Source organism: Eleginops maclovinus, chromosome 6 (assembly GCF_036324505.1).
Source record: "Eleginops maclovinus isolate JMC-PN-2008 ecotype Puerto Natales chromosome 6, JC_Emac_rtc_rv5, whole genome shotgun sequence".
NCBI classification, from domain to species: Eukaryota; Metazoa; Chordata; class Actinopteri; order Perciformes; family Eleginopidae; genus Eleginops; species Eleginops maclovinus.
Genome location: NC_086354.1, coordinates 10,868,198 through 10,887,435, shown reverse-complemented (window position 1 = coordinate 10,887,435; position 19,238 = coordinate 10,868,198). Strand labels below are relative to the sequence as shown.

At 39.8% G+C, this 19,238-nt stretch overlaps 3 protein-coding genes across 3 annotated transcripts; all 3 read left to right on the top strand.

Moving 5' to 3' along the window:
• Window positions 1-1,413: 1,413 nt before the first annotated feature.
• Window positions 1,414-6,520, top strand: crsp7 (cofactor required for Sp1 transcriptional activation, subunit 7). Its single transcript, XM_063886596.1, has 3 exons — window positions 1,414-1,734; window positions 2,757-2,831; window positions 2,919-6,520. Exons 1-3 carry the CDS (start codon window positions 1,663-1,665, stop codon window positions 4,620-4,622), a joined length of 1,851 nt encoding a protein of 616 aa, XP_063742666.1. The 5' UTR covers window positions 1,414-1,662; the 3' UTR covers window positions 4,623-6,520.
• A 2,607-nt stretch (window positions 6,521-9,127) lies between these two features.
• Window positions 9,128-15,678, top strand: cnn2 (calponin 2). The gene is made up of 7 exons (XM_063886082.1): window positions 9,128-9,366; window positions 11,705-11,826; window positions 11,912-11,978; window positions 12,366-12,503; window positions 12,615-12,731; window positions 13,426-13,572; window positions 14,386-15,678. The coding sequence occupies exons 1-7, from the start codon at window positions 9,313-9,315 to the stop codon at window positions 14,689-14,691; spliced, it is 951 nt and encodes a 316-aa protein (XP_063742152.1). The 5' UTR covers window positions 9,128-9,312; the 3' UTR covers window positions 14,692-15,678.
• A 933-nt stretch (window positions 15,679-16,611) lies between these two features.
• On the top strand, window positions 16,612-18,958 carry rps15 (ribosomal protein S15). The gene is made up of 4 exons (XM_063886718.1): window positions 16,612-16,686; window positions 17,067-17,152; window positions 17,554-17,788; window positions 18,793-18,958. The coding sequence occupies exons 1-4, from the start codon at window positions 16,684-16,686 to the stop codon at window positions 18,904-18,906; spliced, it is 438 nt and encodes a 145-aa protein (XP_063742788.1). The 5' UTR covers window positions 16,612-16,683; the 3' UTR covers window positions 18,907-18,958.
• The last annotated feature ends 280 nt before the right edge of the window (window positions 18,959-19,238 follow it).

The following is a 19,238-nucleotide window of genomic DNA, read 5'->3' as shown; positions in this document are numbered from 1 at the left end:
TACTGGTGAGGAGATTTCTTATTGTGTTACAAAGACATTTTCTCAAACATCAAGAAGCTATATATGAAAACAGAATTCCAATTATTTCTTCATTTTGCCACCCAAATACCAATACTCATATAAACAATGACTGGGCAAAAAATACATACATTTTATTTTTCTGTTTGACGAAACATTAAGCCATGTTTTAACCGTGAAATAAAAGCACCTCAATGAACTTATACCAAGCATAACTGATCCAGAAGTATCCGCCTAGTCATGCTCCCTGCAGTAATGTGGCCTTAATTTTAAAGGCCACAGACTGCTGTCCTCAAATGGCTCAATAATGTCTGGGCCAGTGATGCATCTGCTTTTTTAGCTGTACCCTCTTTTGGAAACTGAATAACTCCCTCTGCTGGTAGAATGCTGCAATATAAAATCAGCAATATTGATCTTTCATAATACCTGGCATGTTGTGGTTAACTCATCCATATACCTTAAAAGCGATATTCGGTAATGAGAACGTATTTTCTCATTTGCAAACTATGGCTACAGACTGGAAAAGAAAACTAGTGGCGAAATTGATTCATATTTTTGTAAACAAATACTCCTTATTTACTACTCTTAAAACAAGGAAAACTGATAAGAGCATAGACTGTCTATATATACAGTCTATGGATAAGAGTGAAAAATGTGTAGTATTTGAACATTGCTTGATATTTGAAATGATTATTAGTAATTGCAGACTAGACTCTTTGATAGTTGTTCAGGTTGTTTATCTAGCAGAAGAAAAAGATTATCCGGGTAAATTTTCCTAAATGTTAGAATTTGCTGTTATTCTCTGATGTGTATCACTGTTAAATAGAACACATTTAGGTTTTGGACTCTTGGAGAATGTAATGGACCTTTTCCTTTCCTTTTGACATTGTAGAGACAAACAATAAAAAAAAGAATTTAAAACACAAATTAACTGGTAATAAAAATGTCTTTAAAATGACTAATTTGTTGTTTTAACTTACAGTTTAAATGTATATGCTCACTTGCAAACTACATTTTATGCGCAAAATTGCACATTACAGCTGAATCAACATCAGCAGAATTACACATATATATTTTTTTATATTCTTATCCAATTGTTTTTTAATTATTTTTGAAATAATTGAACTACGACACAATATGTTCATGTACTGTTTTGTAACTGTAGGACTAGATTACATAAGCCCCTGTTTAGGAATCAATAACAATATGTAACAACATATCATGGGGACAATAAAACAGAAGCAGTGGAGTACTCTATTTTAAATCCATTCTTGTGAATAATACATCCACGGGTAATACCTATGGGCAAGGAGTGTAAGTGGACGGCAGGGATGTTTACTTGGTTACGTGCAGACGTCAAAGCGCACACATCGTATCCCGGCATGCAGTAGGAGGCCGTTGAGAGATCCAGCAGCTGGTAGTGAGTTGCTAGTGCGCCCAGCAGGCAGCAGCCAACGGTCAACACAGCACACACATTTCCCACTCCATGTGAGAAAAACTGAGCCGTCTACCTTACAGGCGACAGAAAAATATGCTGTTCGGACGCCTGGCGTGTTACCGCAGCGGCTTTTGAGTCATCATTGTCCCCCGGTTTTCCTTTTGGAGGATTCCTCCCTCCATCCTCCGGATCGCACCGAACAGGCAATGACAACGGTCTCAGCAACCCCGCAGCAGTTGAGGGACCGGCTGGTGCAGGCCATCGACAGTCACAGCAATGTGAGTGAAGCTAGTAGGCTAGGAAGCTAACGTTAGCTTGTTTACCTGTTCCTCCGTCAAACTTCACCAGCCAGTTCACACAACAGATGTCAATTAACTATTTAGTTGTATTAATAACTGCATGATTTACCACTTGGGTTGGCAGCGACTTGTCGAATCACTGTAAAATATAGAGACGCTGAGCTCTTGGTTTGACAGCTTGTAAGCTAATTTAGCAGCGGTGCTACCTGGTTAGACAGCAATCTGGCGTTAGCTGGGTTATGTAGCATGCTAGCTAGCCTCAACACTAAAGCGGGTTAAGAGTAGTTAACGGCTTGGCCGAATATATTACATACATGTGCGTGGAAAATACCAGGTTTACTCTGAAATGATCTGATACTTCTTGGCCGGGGATACTTTGTACAACAGTTCCTTGTTGGCGAAGTGTGGGGGGTAGCTAGCTAACTCTTAGCTGTTTTAGCTACGTTTTAGAAATAGTAGACCCCTTCCTTCTCAAGTTAGTTAAACGCTAGCAGTAGCAACATTAGCTAACACAGGTATGCTAAGTATGCCGACTCTAAAACGCTTGTTGTCTTTCTCGACCGAATAAAGTTTACTGCTTTTTGTATTTAGTTGCTTTATGGTAACGATTTTGTTTAAACATTAGCAGTGGTGACGGTTTCGTGGGTTGACACTTAGCCATTGTTACTTTTGAACATTGATCTGAAGCATACATACAAGCTAATGTTTAAGCTAACTTACAAGCTAACTTGCCCCCATACTCACACACGTTGCAGAAACGATGCCATAGCGTTTGTAGCATACAGGATCATTTGTGTATCATGTGAATATCTGTCTTTTTATAGTCTTATAGTTAATAATAATGGGTATGATATATTGCATTCTTTAATATACCAGGACTGTTTTTAGAATCTTAACTTATCAGCAACTTCCTCTGTTAATGATGATTATCTATAACTAAATGTTTGCTTCATTCGAATGTAGCAGAAGTATTACAACATTTTTGCTTGTACTCCCTGCAGATATGCAATATGGTGGCTGTAATGGAGGTTATATCCGGTCTTGAAAAGTATCCTATCACCAAAGAAGCACTTGAGGTAAAACAGTTTATCATACATGATCTTCTACCCAATGCATAAATTGTCTTGCTACAATCGTTTCTAACTCTCACGTTCTTTATGCAGGAAACTCGACTAGGAAAATTGATTAATGATGTAAGAAAGAAGACCAAGAATGAAGACCTTGCTAAGCGTGCTAAGAAACTCTTAAGGGCCTGGCAAAAGCTGATTGAACCTGGGCCAGCTGTACCTGCCAGCACCCCTGGGTCTACCAATGGCAGTTCCCATCCCTGCAGAACGGATGCCTCTCCTCCGGACATTTCTGTGTCTGGGAAGGGTGTCCCTGAAGTCAAAATCAGAAACGATGTTCACAACACATACTCTCCAAAAGCTGAAAAATCAAGCAGCCGCAAACGCAGAGCAGAGAACAGAGACAGTGGAGTGCACTTACCAGAGAAAATCTCCAAGTTGTCCTCGTTTGATAACTCTGTTTCCCCTCCATCCACCAATGGGATTGCAGGCAGCCCCGACACCCTGCCTGAGCAGCAAGTTGTCCCGTCTCCTGACAGATCCCGGATAGAGCACCTTGATAATGATAAAATAAACCGAATTCCAGTTAATGCTGTCAAGCCTCGCCCCAGCTCCCCTGGAGTTGCCAAACTACCTAGCACTTCATCTATGATCAAGGCTGCTGTGATGCAGCAACAGGCCAGATTGGATGAAGGAGGCGGTGGGTATTATCAAGCCAAAAGTCCCCGTGGCCTCTCTACCAGTCCAAGGAGCATGAAACAAGACTCAGTGACCAAGCGCTCTTCAGCATATGCACCTAAAGGAACACCTATCCCAAGCCCTTCCTCTAGGGACTCTCCTTTGTCTTTTTCCCAGCCTGTATCCTCCCCAGCCCAATTATCTTTGGTTGACAAGCTGCAACATTCTTCTCATAGGTCTTTAATGCACTGGGCCAGTTCGTCAGAAGTCCCCTCTCATTTGTTACCACAAGACATATCTGCCACACTGGAATCCCCATCAGTCTCCCCTTCACCCTCTCAGCCCCAACACAACTCAGAACAGCACAGACCGCCATCTGAGGGCACCGTGTCTGTGTCTGATGACACAGATGGGACACCGGTTCCAAACTCGGAGCATAAAAGGAGGAAGTACAGGTCAAGAGACTACGCTGTCAACCTAGATGGCCAGAAAATAGAGGACACGACTAAACCTGTACGGTTAAAAGAACGCAGGTTAACGTTTGACCCCGTCACCGGTCAGATCAAACATCTGGTACATAAAGAACCTTCTCAAACAGATGAAGCCCCCACTCCTGACCCTGCTGAATCTAGGCAGAGAACTGAAAGCACTGTACAACCACCTGCTGTCCTTACCCCAGTCCCAGCCCTGGCTCCGGCCCCCGCTCCAGCCCCAGGTTCCGGCCCTAACCCTTTTCATCAGACAAACTGGAAAGAGCTGTCCAGAAATGAAATCATCCAGTCCTACTTGAACCTCCAGAGCAATGTGCTCACATCCTCTGGGGTCCAGGCTCCTAGTGCACACTTTTTCATGTCGGAGTATCTGAAAAGGGAAGAACAGGATATCAAGGACTCACGGAAGATACATGTTTTGCAGAAAAACAACCCAGTAGGCGATTTACCAGGCATAAGCCGGGAGGTGACGGACGGGGATCTGGACAGAATACAAACACAGCACTGGCCGGGGGTTAACGGTTGTAATGACACCGAGGGCACCTGGTATGATTGGACAGAGTGCATATCATTGGACCCTCATGGGGATGAAAGCAAATTGAACATCCTGCCATATGTTTGCCTAGACTGAGGGGTTTGGGAAAGTGGCTGTCATTTTCCAATCCTTTCTTTGTCTCCACGCAGAGACAAGATACTTTGTGATTTTGTTTGTCCATTGTGAGTTCGGCAGAAGCCAGGCCTGTTAAACTTCCCCCCCATGCCTCTTCCTTTTTCTGTGATAATCTAATTAGATTTTGGTATAAAAAAAAGAGTAAAGATTTAAAGAATAGTTTAAGTTTGTAATACCAAGGGCTGTTTCTGTTTTATTTTTCAAACTGAAAGCCACAGGAATGATGAGGCCCTATATGCAGAGTGCTGCTACTAACAATGAAGGCAAGAAAGAGAGGACAGAATTATCCCAGACAAGTGGAAATGGTGTTCTCATGTAATTTTTTTGAAGTTCAGTACCTCTATTTCAAGCTCTCTGGGATGAAACTGTTCTTTTTTAAAAATTTTGTAGCCTTCTAGTTTCTAATGAGGAATTACAATCTAGGGTTAATTTGAGGGAAGGCCGAGTTTAGCTGTCCTGCCAAGGCCGCCATGTTGGTGCCACAAAGGAGTTGATAGGTCTAGCACAGGTAGAGCTGAACATGTCCAGAGTACTGGATCATATTTGGTAGTTACAAGAAGCTTTATGTGAGATAAAAAGAGTAAATTATAAATTTCTTATCATGTATACATCTATTTATTTTGACCTGTTCATTTATTCATCCAAACACGTTCAGAAACCTTTAGTTCTGTTTTCCTTTTTCCCTCTGTTAGCAATGCAATGCTGTCAGTCTAAGCTTCAATGTGGGCATACGCATCTTCTGGCATGGTCTTTCTTTAAGACTGGCCCATGCATTTTGGTTATTAACATTCCATAGTCCACCCTTCTCACACTTTCGCTCTCTCTGTCTCAACTCTCAGCTTCTCTAGCCCCATCCTATGTTAACTCTCAAGAAGAAATGTATTAAGAAAAGTAATTGGGTTTCAAATTGATTCTATCCAACCAGTGTGCTGCTAATTTAACATTAATTCAGCTAAATTGGTGAATCGTACACCTTACACTAACTCCCTCCCATGCTTAAAATGTGAAAGAATGTAAAATCAAATAGTCCTGATCATTAAAGGAAAAAAACAGGAACATAGTTGAAGGCTAGGATTCACTTTGTTTCCTTCTAGATGTCGTTTGCCTTCTGAATTTCTATCACAGTATTTTCCTGAGTTAAACAGCCTTGATGAATGTACAGGATTTAGACCTATAATGCACTTGCGCACAAGTTAACAACTTGTTGGTCATTTCATCACTGACTGAATTCGCATGTGATAGTCACTGATTTGCAACTGCAACCTATGGGCCCAGAGTTTTGTAACAAGGAAACATTTAGGATACAATTTTGAACAGCACTTCTTTCGCTTCCATTTTTTTAGTACAGCAAACAAAGAGAGAGAAAGTTATGCATTGGATATTCTTGGTATTTTCCTTGTGACATCTAATACTTGATTTTGATTTCCCTTTATACTCATCAGTCACTACCACTTTTTCCTCACATGACTTAAATTAAGATTGGCTTCTGCGCAGCCTCTATCCATTCATTCTTTCAGTCATTCATCCCTACCAATGTGCCTTGGTCAATGGTAAATCTGGATTTGCTTCAGTATAAAACACACCTTTCTGTAAAGCTGGGTGCAAGAATTGCAAATCCCACGATCAATACGATGCTGTTTTATGCCCCGTTTCTGTTACTTTTTGTACACGCTGATCTAGAGAGGGTGAAGCTGCAGACAATGAGAAACTGCACAACAATGCCGCTGGCAATAAAGGAAAAGTGCTACAACTGGTTGATAAGAATCTGTTTTCTGGAGTTTTGACGGGGGCATCTTTATTTGTTCAGTGTCTAACATCTCAATTGTTTGAAAAATAAAATGATCTAAATCTTCAGCTCAGTCGACTGCCTCGTGGGTCTTTTACAGTGCCTTGGTGTTCAACCACTTTGAATATTTTGCCCTGTTGAAACCTTAAATGGCCACTCTGTGCTCTTTATACTTCTGCTTTTTGTTTTGAGCTTCACTGTCGGAAGTTGCGTTATGCTCGAATTTGTTGTACTTGCACACTTCCTCCATGTGGGGGTGCACTTTGTCCATTTGGCTCATTTGTCTTGCCAGTGTGGGATTTTTGCGTGTTTTTCAGTGGGAATTCATTAATTACACTTTCGTTTTTCAAGTACCAAAAATAAAATATTGACAATCTTTAGTTTTGTCCTCCATCAGTGGAAGCTGAGAATTGTCAACATGAACAGTAAAGAAATACCCTTGTGTGTGGAAAAGTTCATTTGATTAGCCTTAACAGTTGTTGCACATGGGCCACTACATGTTCGATTGATAGCTACGTCACTCCATGCCGTGACTGTGTGAGCTGACGTTATTTCACCACAGACTTCAGGATGAGTAATGCCTCCCCTTCCCATCTCTCTTTGCTCTTAGACTGTGATTCAGTCCTCTTTACACATGTATGATGTGATCACCGGCCATAAAAACGGCTGTATTTATGACCAGAGGCTGAGGATACACACCTGGGCTCACGTCATGATTACTTTCCAAAACGTTACATGCCATTGTCTTGTTAGAATCTGTTGAGTAGGACGGGTTTACGTCAGGCTGAAGTTGCAAAATTCCATGCAATCAGAATGATGCTGTGATTGATTGATTACATTTCATTAAGTATTCGTGTGCTGATGATTTTCCTAACTAACTGGATTGTTTGTTTTGTCAATATGTCTTCTATGTACTTTGTAAATCAGCCACAAATATAAAATGTTTATTCCAAATATCAACAGCTACAACTATCTTTAAAAAAAGTACTTTAAGATTTATTATGCAGATATTTGTTTATTCATTGGCTTTCGAACAATGAATTGCCTAACCGTTCAGCTCTGGTAATGTAAAGCCCACCACCACGGTACATCCATGGTCTTTTAAGGATGATATCGTTGTCTTTTGCCAATGTCATTTTCAATAGCTTAATCTTTACCAAAAACTCTATTGTTCATAACTACATTATGACTGGTCTTGGAAAACAACTTGGTATTTGTCCCAGTGGATATTCAAGTGTCTTTCTTTATTACCTGACAATTTAAATTAATGGGTTTATGTAAGACGAACAATCAATGTTAGGCTGTTATCTACTTTATCTGAATATTGATTACATTCAGGTTGAAATGTAACACTTTTTTAACAGAACGAATATTTGTGCACTCCTGGTACCACTTTTTAAGTTTTAAGTTGGAAATGCATTTTCCAAGTTCGTTTCCATTGGTAAATTATTACTTTCGTTTATAAGACACGTGGTGCAGATCAGTTCCTATGAGGAACTGAAAGAATAGAAAGAAAAAAAACTTAAAATCTCAGTCCAGTTAAAGTACACACACTACCATTAATATGTAAAAAAAAAAAAAAAGGAAGCAATGCTGCCAAGTACACTGCAGCTGTTGTACTTCATACATGCAGATTGAAATCCCCGGGTGTGAATGGTAGCTGCATCTCTTAAGCACTACTACACCGACATTACGTCACCGCAGTAGCTCATTGTGCTAAATTTAAGTTCCTCAAAACTTTTTTTTCTTTTCGACGGTGAGTCAAAAAAGTGCGACAGTGGGTCTAGTCCGCTGCACGTCTGGTATGCAGGGTGGGACCGCTGGATCACTCCCACTATTCAGGAATTTGGGAAGTTTCCTTCCATATAAGGAGTTTTTGATGTCAATCGCGATCTAAGGAAAAGAAGGGGAAAGGTGGAGTCAAGGATCGATTAACGAAGCATATAACCAAAGAGTATACAGGAAAAACAAGAGGAGTTATTTGTGCGTACTTCCGTTATTGCTGAAATGTACAAAAACTAGGGATGAGTAGGTCCTTTTTTTAATTGTATTTTTTATAGGCGTACAACGTTTTTATTATGGTATTACTATAAAATGACATCCCTCGAGTCAGCACAGGCCTATTTGGTACTATTTATTACGTAGTATGCTTATGTGTATTAAAAGCTAAATATGTTGATGTAAAAAAAAAATTCAAAGGATTCTCTTGTAACAAAGGTTGGTTGGTACGAATATATAAAAATCAGGGGGATATATGCTGAAGACTTTTTCCTATTTATACGTTTCCTTGGGGAAAAATATCCAATATATACATATTGTGTCTGAAATACACCGCTAAAAGTATCTTTCATGCATATGTTTTGTAATGTATGAAGTCACCTGCCCAAGTGGCTAAAAAACCCTAATTGATACAGGGAAAATGAAGAGACTGGAAACATCAAAACACAAAGGTAACACTATGGGCACTTATCAACAGCCTTTTTGAGAGATTTAAAAAAAAAATCAATTCCCATGGGAAAAAAAGCCTTATACTGCTATCAATGGTAGCAAACAATTAAATGTTGAATTTGTATTGTGTATTTGTTAGAGAGGTCTTACACACATCCAAAACAGAAAATACTTTTTCGCGCGCTTGTTTTGTCTCCTTGAACTGTTGGCAGGGAACTATCTTGACTCTCGGATCGACAATCTTTGGTAGTGACCGTGGGAGCGCTGTAATTGGCGGCGGCAGAAGAGAAAGGAAGTATTTAGTTCACTGCGAGGTCTCATTGGAAGACAAAGTCGAAGATTATTCAGCGCAGTGTTTATCCTCAAGTAGTTGTCTATTTGTTTTTACCCCAAAAGAAAAAATACAACTCTTTGACAATGTCTTTTAACAAGGGTCCAGCCTTCGGATTATCAGCGGAAATCAAAAACAAGGTATGTGTACAAATGTTTTACATCATATTATATAAAGAAAGTTGTCTTAAACTGTTCTTCTTAGTGATTCTCGCGAGTATCACCTGGCCTCCATTTTGATAAGTGTGCTCAGGTCAGGTATTTGAAGGTGGATGTTAAAACGATGTCTCAAGAGACGTTAAAGTGTTTTACAGGATTCACTTACTATCGTTTTCTTAAAACTTAATGGGTACACCTTGCAAAGTGTATATCAACTTTGAATTTGCTATATTGAATAGCAGAATATAGATTTATTCCCCCATGCACTTGACAAATCAAAAACCAGATTATGGGCGTTGCCCTCTTTGGCCAAGAAGTGTGTCGTTGTGGCAAAAAATAGTTTACCCTGTTTCCAGCATTTTCTATGCCCCGTGCAGCTTGTTGCCCGGCGTTGTGACCTGCATTAACAGAGATTGTAATTCATCTCCCTGTCCCGGCTTGAATGTCATTCATCCTTTTTATTGCACGTCCCTGCTGCATCTTTTTAATTGCTTCTTTTTTTAACCGCAAAAAACAGTTTCCTACTTCCCCGCTGTGGTAAAATGTCGTGCTGGTTCTCTTGATAACACTTTAAAAAGATGTCAGTGCAGAAAGATGCGTTTTTTTATCCTGCAAATTGAGTTCTTGTGACACAAAAACTAAAGTGACCTCTCTGGTCATTTTGAACTTCTGGAGTGTGTCCTTGATGGGGAAAGCACCTTGTTTATTTAGACCAGCATGCACACCCGGATCCACTTAAAATACCAGAGCTGATGCTGGAGATTTCTTTCCTGACAACGGTATTGTGTATCAAACTAACAGCATACTTCCCTTTTTGAGTGACTGTCCCGTTTTGTGACTCTGTTTATTCCCCTTTAATAGCATGACTGTCTTAATCTTAATCTTTGCAATAATGTCCTTTCTTACTAAAAGGGAAGGATGACTTGCAGTTAATCCCCTTAGAGATGGAGATACATGTTTTGCTTGCATGCCAACCAGTAACTCACCTTCAGCTCTTTTTTTCTCTATTATTTTGCATTCCTCGGCTGTGCCCTTGTATGGTAGAGAATAGGTCATGTCCCCTCCTCCAAATTCTAAAGAACAACATATGCCGAACATAAAGAAAACACGTAGAGTTCCTCTGTCTACAGTGATGTCCTTGAAGGGGAGGGTGGTTTTGGGGGGGGCGTCAAAATAGATGCTGACATGAGTGGTATTTCCTGCTATCGGTGACGTATCCTCCTCCGTGAAATGTGAGGCATTTGAGGATTTACACACTTCCTCGTCCCTCTTTGTTAAAACTTTATAGAAGTATAAAATCATGAGTTAAAGACTCAGACCGGCTGCAATAAGCAATAGTTAATTCATTCATTGGCTCCACACTCAGCTCTGCTTCAGTCAGCTCTTTTCTTTAACCACTATGGTGTAAATTCCTTGTGTTCATCTTGTCTTTGTAAATTACATCTCTAGGACTTTTTGGTCAATTAAAACGGCTAGTTTAAAAAAAAAAACTTAAATATGGGGAAAACTGAATGAAGGAAATGTAATTAAAAGACAGACATTCCTCAAGAGTACAACCAGCTGTGAGCGGATTGCGGCCTGCGTCTAGCTTTAACTCTGCGGTTCAGCTTCTCCTTGCCCTTGGGACAAAGCGAGATTGTTAGCTGGTTGTTTGGTTTGCACGCACCAAGTCAACACCTTCTCCTTTGCTGGAGGAAGTCTCTAACTTTCTTTGTTTTTGCTTTTTTCAGACTTCACTCTTGATAACGTGGTCATAATGCTCTTCCTGTATGGCCTCTCTCGGAGCCAGCTTTCTTGCACCTCTGTCATCAAATAATAATAAAAAAACAGCCTGTAAATAAAGCAAACACCTCAGTGTGACGCCCTCGCAAGAAAGTCAATCATTGTGCCCTGAAGCCCTAACCCCCCCTTCTCACTCTCAGCCACTGCCTTCCTGTCTTTCAGTGGAGATTTTAGCAGTTTACCAAAGTGTGTGTGTGTGTGTGTGTGTGTGTGGTCTGTCAGTGTTAGCTTTTATATATGAGGTCTTAAAAGAAAGACAAAACCCTCCTCTGTTGAGAAGCATACTACACTGAGGCAAAGAGAAAATCAGGGCTGGCCGGTAAACCATATCAATGCAGTCATGATCAGGTTTTCAGGACAACAGTTATCTTTGTATTTCAGTTTAAATTTAGGTGGTGTGTGTGAGGTCACTGGGGACAGATTTTTCACCTGGCAACAAAGCAGGAGTCACACTCTATGACTGCATTGACTGTTTAACGAATCTTCTACTGGCTATTATTAGTCTGGCACGTGACCTTTGACCTCTCTGCCCAACCAGATCGTACAGAAGTACGACGTTCAGAAAGAGGAGGAGCTGAGGGTCTGGATCGAAGACCAAACCGGCTGTACCATCGGGCCCGACTTCCAGAAAGGCCTGAAGAATGGAGTCATTTTGTGCACGTAAGAGAAGATTCCAGATTTCCTGTTTTTATCACGTACAGTGCTTTTTGAAACACTTTAATAATTGCCTTTTTTCCTCTTCCAGCCTTATAAACAAACTCAGCCCAGGCTCTGTGAAAAAGATCAACCAGTCAGCGCTGAACTGGCATCAGGTGAGCGAGGATGACACACACTTTTTAACCAATGAAGGGTGCGGCAGAATGAATGGCTTTTGGTAGCTCTTCTTTGAGGCTGTTTTATTTTCCCCTTTTTAAAGTGTTTTCTATTGAGTGTGAGGACGTCAGTACATTGACTCACGCTAGATCACAGGGATATTTGTACGAGGGCAGTGACCGCTTCTTTTGCTGCTTAGAGCTGTTCCTGAAACTGGTTTCTAATACTGACAGTTAACATACTCCCTCATTCAACTACGGCTGAATAGTAAACCGTTTTTCACAATTACAGGACGGATTCATATCATTAAGAATTGTAAATGACAACGGACTTTATCGCCACTCCTTCATTCATTGTTGATTTTGTTTTTATTTGTTGTTTTTTAGCTGGAGAACCTGACAAACTTCACCAAAGCTACGACAGCGTTTGGCTTGAAGCCTCATGATATCTTCGAGGCCAATGACCTGTTTGAGAACGGCAACATGACGCAGGTCCAGTCAACGCTGCTCGCTCTGGCTAGCATGGTGAGTCACCAGAACCTGAAACAAGTGGTGGGAGTAAAGATTTCATAGAATAGTTCGATTTTTTTTATCAAGGTGAATAATCACAGCTAATAACTGCTGTTTTTCTCCCAGGCCAAGACCAAGGGCTGCCATTCAACCGTGGACATCGGGGTGAAGTACGCCGACAAGCAGGAGAGGATGTTTGATGATGAGAAGATGAAGGCAGGACAGTGTGTCATCGGACTACAGGTATGCTTATTTTTTTCAGCTCACATTTAGATCTGAACCTATCTTGTACCGCGCAAACAAGACGATTTACCATGAAAACAAATCCTAAGTCTCCATACCTATCATATCTCTATATTTAGACTTCTCAATTCGTCCTTATTTCAAATCAGTCTGCACTTTCTTATCTTTATGTTGGTACAGTTTTGAGAGTCATAGTCAAGGCTGTGGCAGACGAAATAATCAAATGTGCCGAGATAAAACACTCCCAGATGCCAATACAACTATAATATTTAAGTTGAAGAAATATAACTCCATGGTTTGATATCTTTGGCCTGTATCGACAGAGCTGAGTGCCCCGACTGCTGAGTTCAGTCTGTCGAAACCATTTTATCACCAGCTATGTCATGATCCCATGCCAGGCTTGGCATACCTCAGTATAAATGCTGCTCATTGTTCTCTCTGCTTCTTAAGCCTCTGTTTAGTCAGTGTCACCGTTGACAAGGAATGTCAGGTAGAAATGAGTGCTACCCACTGTTTACATCTCCGCTGAGTTCTGAGTGTCATATCTGACTGAAACTGGAAATGTTTGTGTAGTGTCATGATGCGATAAACATCACTCACATCCTTGTTGATATTTTGCAACATTAAACCGCTGTGTTATTGCATCAGTGCAGAAAGTCTTACAAATATTTACTGTGGTGCTTCTGTCTTTCAGATGGGGACAAACAAATGTGCCAGTCAAGCAGGTATGAACGCGTATGGCACCCGGAGGCACCTGTATGACCCCAAAGTTCAGATCCAGCCCCCCATGGACAACACAACCATCAGCCTGCAGATGGGAACCAACAAGGGAGCGAGCCAGGTACTGCAACACGTTTCCAACCTCTCACGAAACCTTTATTATAGCACGCCATTGGAAATAAGCCTCGGGGCATCACATGTCCGATGCTCTCCCTCTGCTGTGAACTAGTGTCATGTTTATTCTTGTCCTGGATTCTCTTCAGCAGGGAAAACTGACACTCCTTTAAATAAATAAAAATAGTCACTAAATGTTGGCTTCATCACACCCTGATATTATGTATCATCTCGATTAATATATTAGCGCCGATTAATAAAAAGCCAAATCATTTTCCTGTATTTGGGTAAAAATGTAAATGTATCCTTAATAGATGTTTTTATACGGAACACTTTTTTTAAAGGGGAAGTCTGGCAGGCCCTTTTTTGTCATGTTTTTTTATTTGCAGAATAAGAAGACATAAGCACTAGTTTTATTTTTGTAATGAAAACATTGAACTTTCTGTTTTGACAGATTATGTTCACTCATTAATATCTGATTTTGTTAGGCAAGGTGCTTTATAAAAGCCAAAGTATGTTTTTTTAAAATGTATTTTAAATGTTGTGGTGTACTTAACTAGAAATAAAAAAAATCACATTTAAAAGAGTAAGAATTATTTTTTTTAAAATATTTTAAAGAATAGATAACTATGAAATATTAAATCAGCAGTCTCACAAAGGTGCATTTAAAAAATACAGATTATGAACTTCTTTTGAAAAACTAAAATGTGATATTAGCATAAATGGTCAAATTATTATCTGCTGAAAGAAAACCATATGCATCATTAAAAAAAAAATCTAATGACATTCTTATTTTCTTTGTCCCCTGTCTCCACTGCAGGCTGGGATGACGGCTCCGGGGACACGGCGTGCCATCTACGACCAGAAGCTGGGCACGGACAAGTGTGACAACAGCACTATGTCCCTGCAGATGGGCTACAGCCAGGGCGCCAACCAGAGCGGCCAGAACTTTGGCCTGGGCCGACAGATCTATAACGCCAAGTACTGTCCTAAAGCCGGAGAGGTCCCGGACGAGCAAAACGGAGCCGTTGGCGCGCGTGAATTCATCCCAGATTTCCAAGATGAGGGATACCAAGGTTACCAGGAAGAAGAGCCGGTGTACCAAGAAGAAGGGACAGATTACTAGGATGGAAGTAAAGAAGGAAGAAAAGAGATTGTCCAGAGGAGGCGTAAACCCTCAAGTCTCACAGGATGTTGCACCTTCTTTTTTGGTCAGATCCTTTTTAGTATTGTATGAAAAAAAAAAGTCCCCTATTTGTGCAAGAAACCAATGTTACACATATCATGTTGAGCTGTAATTCTGTGATTTTTGTATTTAAAGTGACCACAAAAGCCAATCTCTTTGGCTTGGCTAGTTTTCTATCCCAGGGATTTTTTTTATGTGCCAAAGCCCTACTCTATTTCTTCTCAGTGTTTTTGGCTGAGTTATTGATTAAATTAAGGGAGATTCCAAGCTTTTGTAAGGGCAACTCAGAAATATTAGAGTTGTTTCAACCTTTTTTAAAGTATGTAAAACATGTTTTGATCAAACACCCATGCCTGTGTTAATATGTAACATTCCATCTCCTGTATAAAGAACCATGATTCCTGTGAATGTTAATGTGTTTGTACTTCAGTATCGTCTTTCCCCTGGTATTGTTATTTGACGGACGGAAGTGAAAATGTCTGGTTGCCGAGACCAACAAGGGAACAAAAAGCTTTTTAAGAACAAAATAGTCTTAGCTTTCATAAAGTGTAATTTCTCTCATTCATGTCCCTTTTCTTTATTGTTGTTTTTATTAGTGAAGGAAATATTTCCTTTGTTTGCATAACCAGTCCTACTGGAGAAAAGCTTGTTTTCTCTGGATGAAACATGGAGGGGAAGTGGATACAATAACACAGTGAGGTTTTTTACATTCCAAGCAAAAATACTGGATTCTTTTGTGTCAGTAAAGTTTAAGGGTTGAAAAAAAGACTATATTTGATCATTTCATTATTATTTATGCATATTTGAATGGGGGGGTTGTTTTGTACCTTGACTCTGAATATCATTTGGTATGTGCATCGTTTCTTTCCTTTTGTATTGAGAAGTATGTTTTTGTGAACATGGTGTAATAAAGATGTGTATTCATTATCATGTGTTGATTCCGTTTGTAAAAATAGTTGCATTGTCTGGCGCCTAGGATGAGATAAATTCACTCTGCTGTAGTTTAGGGTTGTTTATGTCTTTGCTAGATAAGGTCATGCACAAACAGTCAGTTTCTGCATGGAAACATTTATCTCATTTTTAATCTCAACAACATTCAAAAGCAATCCTGTTGTTGCATTACAAGCAATACAATAAAACAAAAGTGTATATTTATATGTATCCATACCCAAGAAAAATGTACATGCATGCTTACACAAAAATGACAATATGACAAAGCAGTTAACCAGATATGATGACTTAAAGCAATCATAATGAAACACAAGCTTTTGGTGCAGTAGTACACAAGTTGCAGTATTACTACTGCGCACTACTGTATAATACTTCCTTATGAAAGTAACTTACAAAAGATTTTAAAGGATTGATTAAAACAAAATAAATGTCTTGGTATTAAGGTGGAAGTAGTCAGGATATCTGAAAACCTTTGCAAAAGTCAAACCAGAGCTACATACAAATAGAGGAAGTGAGGAAACCCTGTATGTAGAGCTCTTGAAAAAATTAAGAGACCACTGCAAAATTGTTTATTGTATTCTATAAACTACTGACAACATTTTCTGTGTTGGAATTGTAGGAAAATAGTAGCATCAATTGAAAAAAATTAAAGTAAAGTTTGTGTGCCTCAAATTTGTAGGTTAAATAAAAGTGTATCTTTAGTACTTGAGTTACATTGCACTTATCATCCTCTTATTCTTTTTTTTCTGTTTTATGGTTTTTCTATCTGTATTCTGTCCTTGTAATAAGATATCTAACACTCTAAAAGAGACATTGTTAAGAAAGTGGACACTGTGCAGAGTTATTGCACAGCAGCACCACCTGTTGTTCACAGGGGGGGAAATACAGCCGGAAGACACCACCGGATGTTTGCCTCAAATCGCGCGATATCAGGCCTAACGAGACTTCTGCTCGCTCTTTCCTCACTGAACTTCAGGCAAGATGGTAGGTGTTCAACGGATTGTGAATCCTGTAAAACTACAATCTATATGCATCTGAGCTCTAAAGTCACTGTTTATGATAGCTGACCATGGCACCCGACAGTAACAACCTTTCACTCACCATTCCGAAGAATATTTATACCTCCAATGCTAGATAAATGTGTATTTAAATGCAACGTATTAGCTCGACTAAGCTAACAGGGTGGTTCAACGTTGTCTGTATCCATAGTTTATATGAGACTATTTTTAGTTTCATTGTTTGTCCGAGCGAAGGTTCAGAATACGCATATCAGTTTAAATATATTCATTTTTTATTCAAGGGATTTGTGCAATACTTTGACTGTTCAAAACACATACTTAGCTTGGATGCTGTCTCTTTTCCAGGCGGAAACCGAGATCAAGAAGAAGCGTACCTTCAGGAAGTTCACCTACAGAGGTGTGGACCTGGACCAGCTCCTGGACATGTCCTAGTAAGTATTGTAGAAACAGCTGATGCAGATGTTCAGCTGGAGACACTGTACCACCTTTTCTTAGTCACATTATCTTATAAACTTACATTCTGCTTTGCCAAATAGTGATAAAGCATAGCTTTATAGCTAATGATCAAATCCTCGCTGAGCCACTTAAAGGGTGCTTGGTTGTCTCTAAGGAGACATTTCTGATTTAGAAACTGTTATGCTGATCTGCCGACCTAGAGCTCAACAATCATTACATTGAAAAGAAGATGCATTTGATCAGTTTCAGACGCTCCATCTAAAGTGAATGCGATCCTTTATCTTTATATAACACTGTCAAACTGTATGTCAAAAAACTAATATTTGAAAGATGGCAGGATGCCTCAATGACCACATTGTCCTCTTTCTGTGTGCAGTGAGCAGCTGATGCAGCTGTACTGTGCCCGTCCCAGGAGAAGGATGAACCGTGGCCTGCGCCGCAAGCAGCAGTCCCTCCTGAAGCGCCTGCGCAAGGCAAAGAAGGATGCTCCCCCAATGGAGAAACCAGAGGTGGTGAAGACTCACCTGCGAGACATGGTCATCCTGCCTGAGATGGTCGGGTCCATGGTTGGAGTGTACAACGGCAAGACTTTCAACCAGGTTGAAATCAAGGTGAGGGGGCCATTGGTCTGGTGGGATGAAGAACGTGTAAAATCTGGGACCTTACATTTCATGGACTTGCTATTCTTTGCCTTGGCCTGATTCCTGCAAAAGAATGTCATTTGTAGGTTCTATCAAAGTTTGACTTCAGTAGGGAATGTAGAATATTGTGGGCGTGAATACAATTCAAATACAGAATATTAAGTAGGCGTCTATTGTTTTTTTATCTACAGTAGGCTGTCAGATGTCAAAGCACCAAAACTTACAATTGGTCTGACTTTAAAGCGGGTTGTCCTAATGCCATCTAAATGTGGGTCTACGCCTTGTCTACAGAGCCATTATCACCCATTAAGTAATGTCAGGACAGTAGGCAGGTAATGGGAGTTGTGGACATGTTTATCTTGGTAGTTAGAATCTTTTGCTGAGCAGCAGTATGATATTTAATATTAGGAACATATGACAGGATAGTAACATCCTTATGTAAAAGGTGGTTGACAAATTTCTTAAAATGGCAAAAGTTCTAAAGATAAAAGTATACATGTTGGAAATCGATGCATCACATAATCATCACTTCACATGTCAAGTTGAAATGGTTCTCAAAACTGACTTCTGGAAATGAGCATGCCACACTGCAGAATACATGACAAGCCTAATAACTTGACCAAAGAATGGCAGTGTAATTCATTCCAACATACACTATTCTAGAGTCAACATCAAAGTTGTTATTAGAATAGGATGTTACACAAAAATACTGCAGATAAAAACATTTCCTACAGAAAGAGAATCACAATAGCATAGTAGTGTTTGCAACTAACTGACTTCAAGAAGATATTTTTGTCAAAAGTACTAACAAGTTATATTTACATTACTTTTCTAAAGAGCTGCCTAATTTAATATATTTTTTTGTTTACTTTGTCATACATCAGATTATGATTAGCAACTACACCATTACTGTTCTTGCAGCTATAAATGCACCTGCATTTATGTTGTTGCTAATATGTTCCTCCTCTTCACAGCCTGAGATGTGCGGACACTACCTGGGCGAGTTCTCCATCACCTACAAGCCAGTCAAGCACGGTCGCCCCGGTATTGGAGCTACACACTCTTCTCGGTTCATCCCACTGAAGTAGAAATGCTGTATTCTTTGTACAAATAAAAACAAAAAGTGGTTGCTCCAAAAAATGTGTTTGTGCTCCCTTTTTTTTTTTTTTGCTCAAGCATATCTTAAAATAACCTTGGTTTGCTGTTATAAACTATGGATTGCTTCCAGGTATCTGAAAGAATAGAAAGGGTTTTGCACTGTTGTGGATGTCAAAGTTGTGATGAGTAGGGTGAACCTGAAAGACAAAAGGATTTCATTCACCATGGGACATCAAGACTAAAATGTTGTATAAAGAAAATTATAATCTCAAGCATGTTACAGATGCAGCACAGCATATCAAACATTGTATTCATTGGTGAA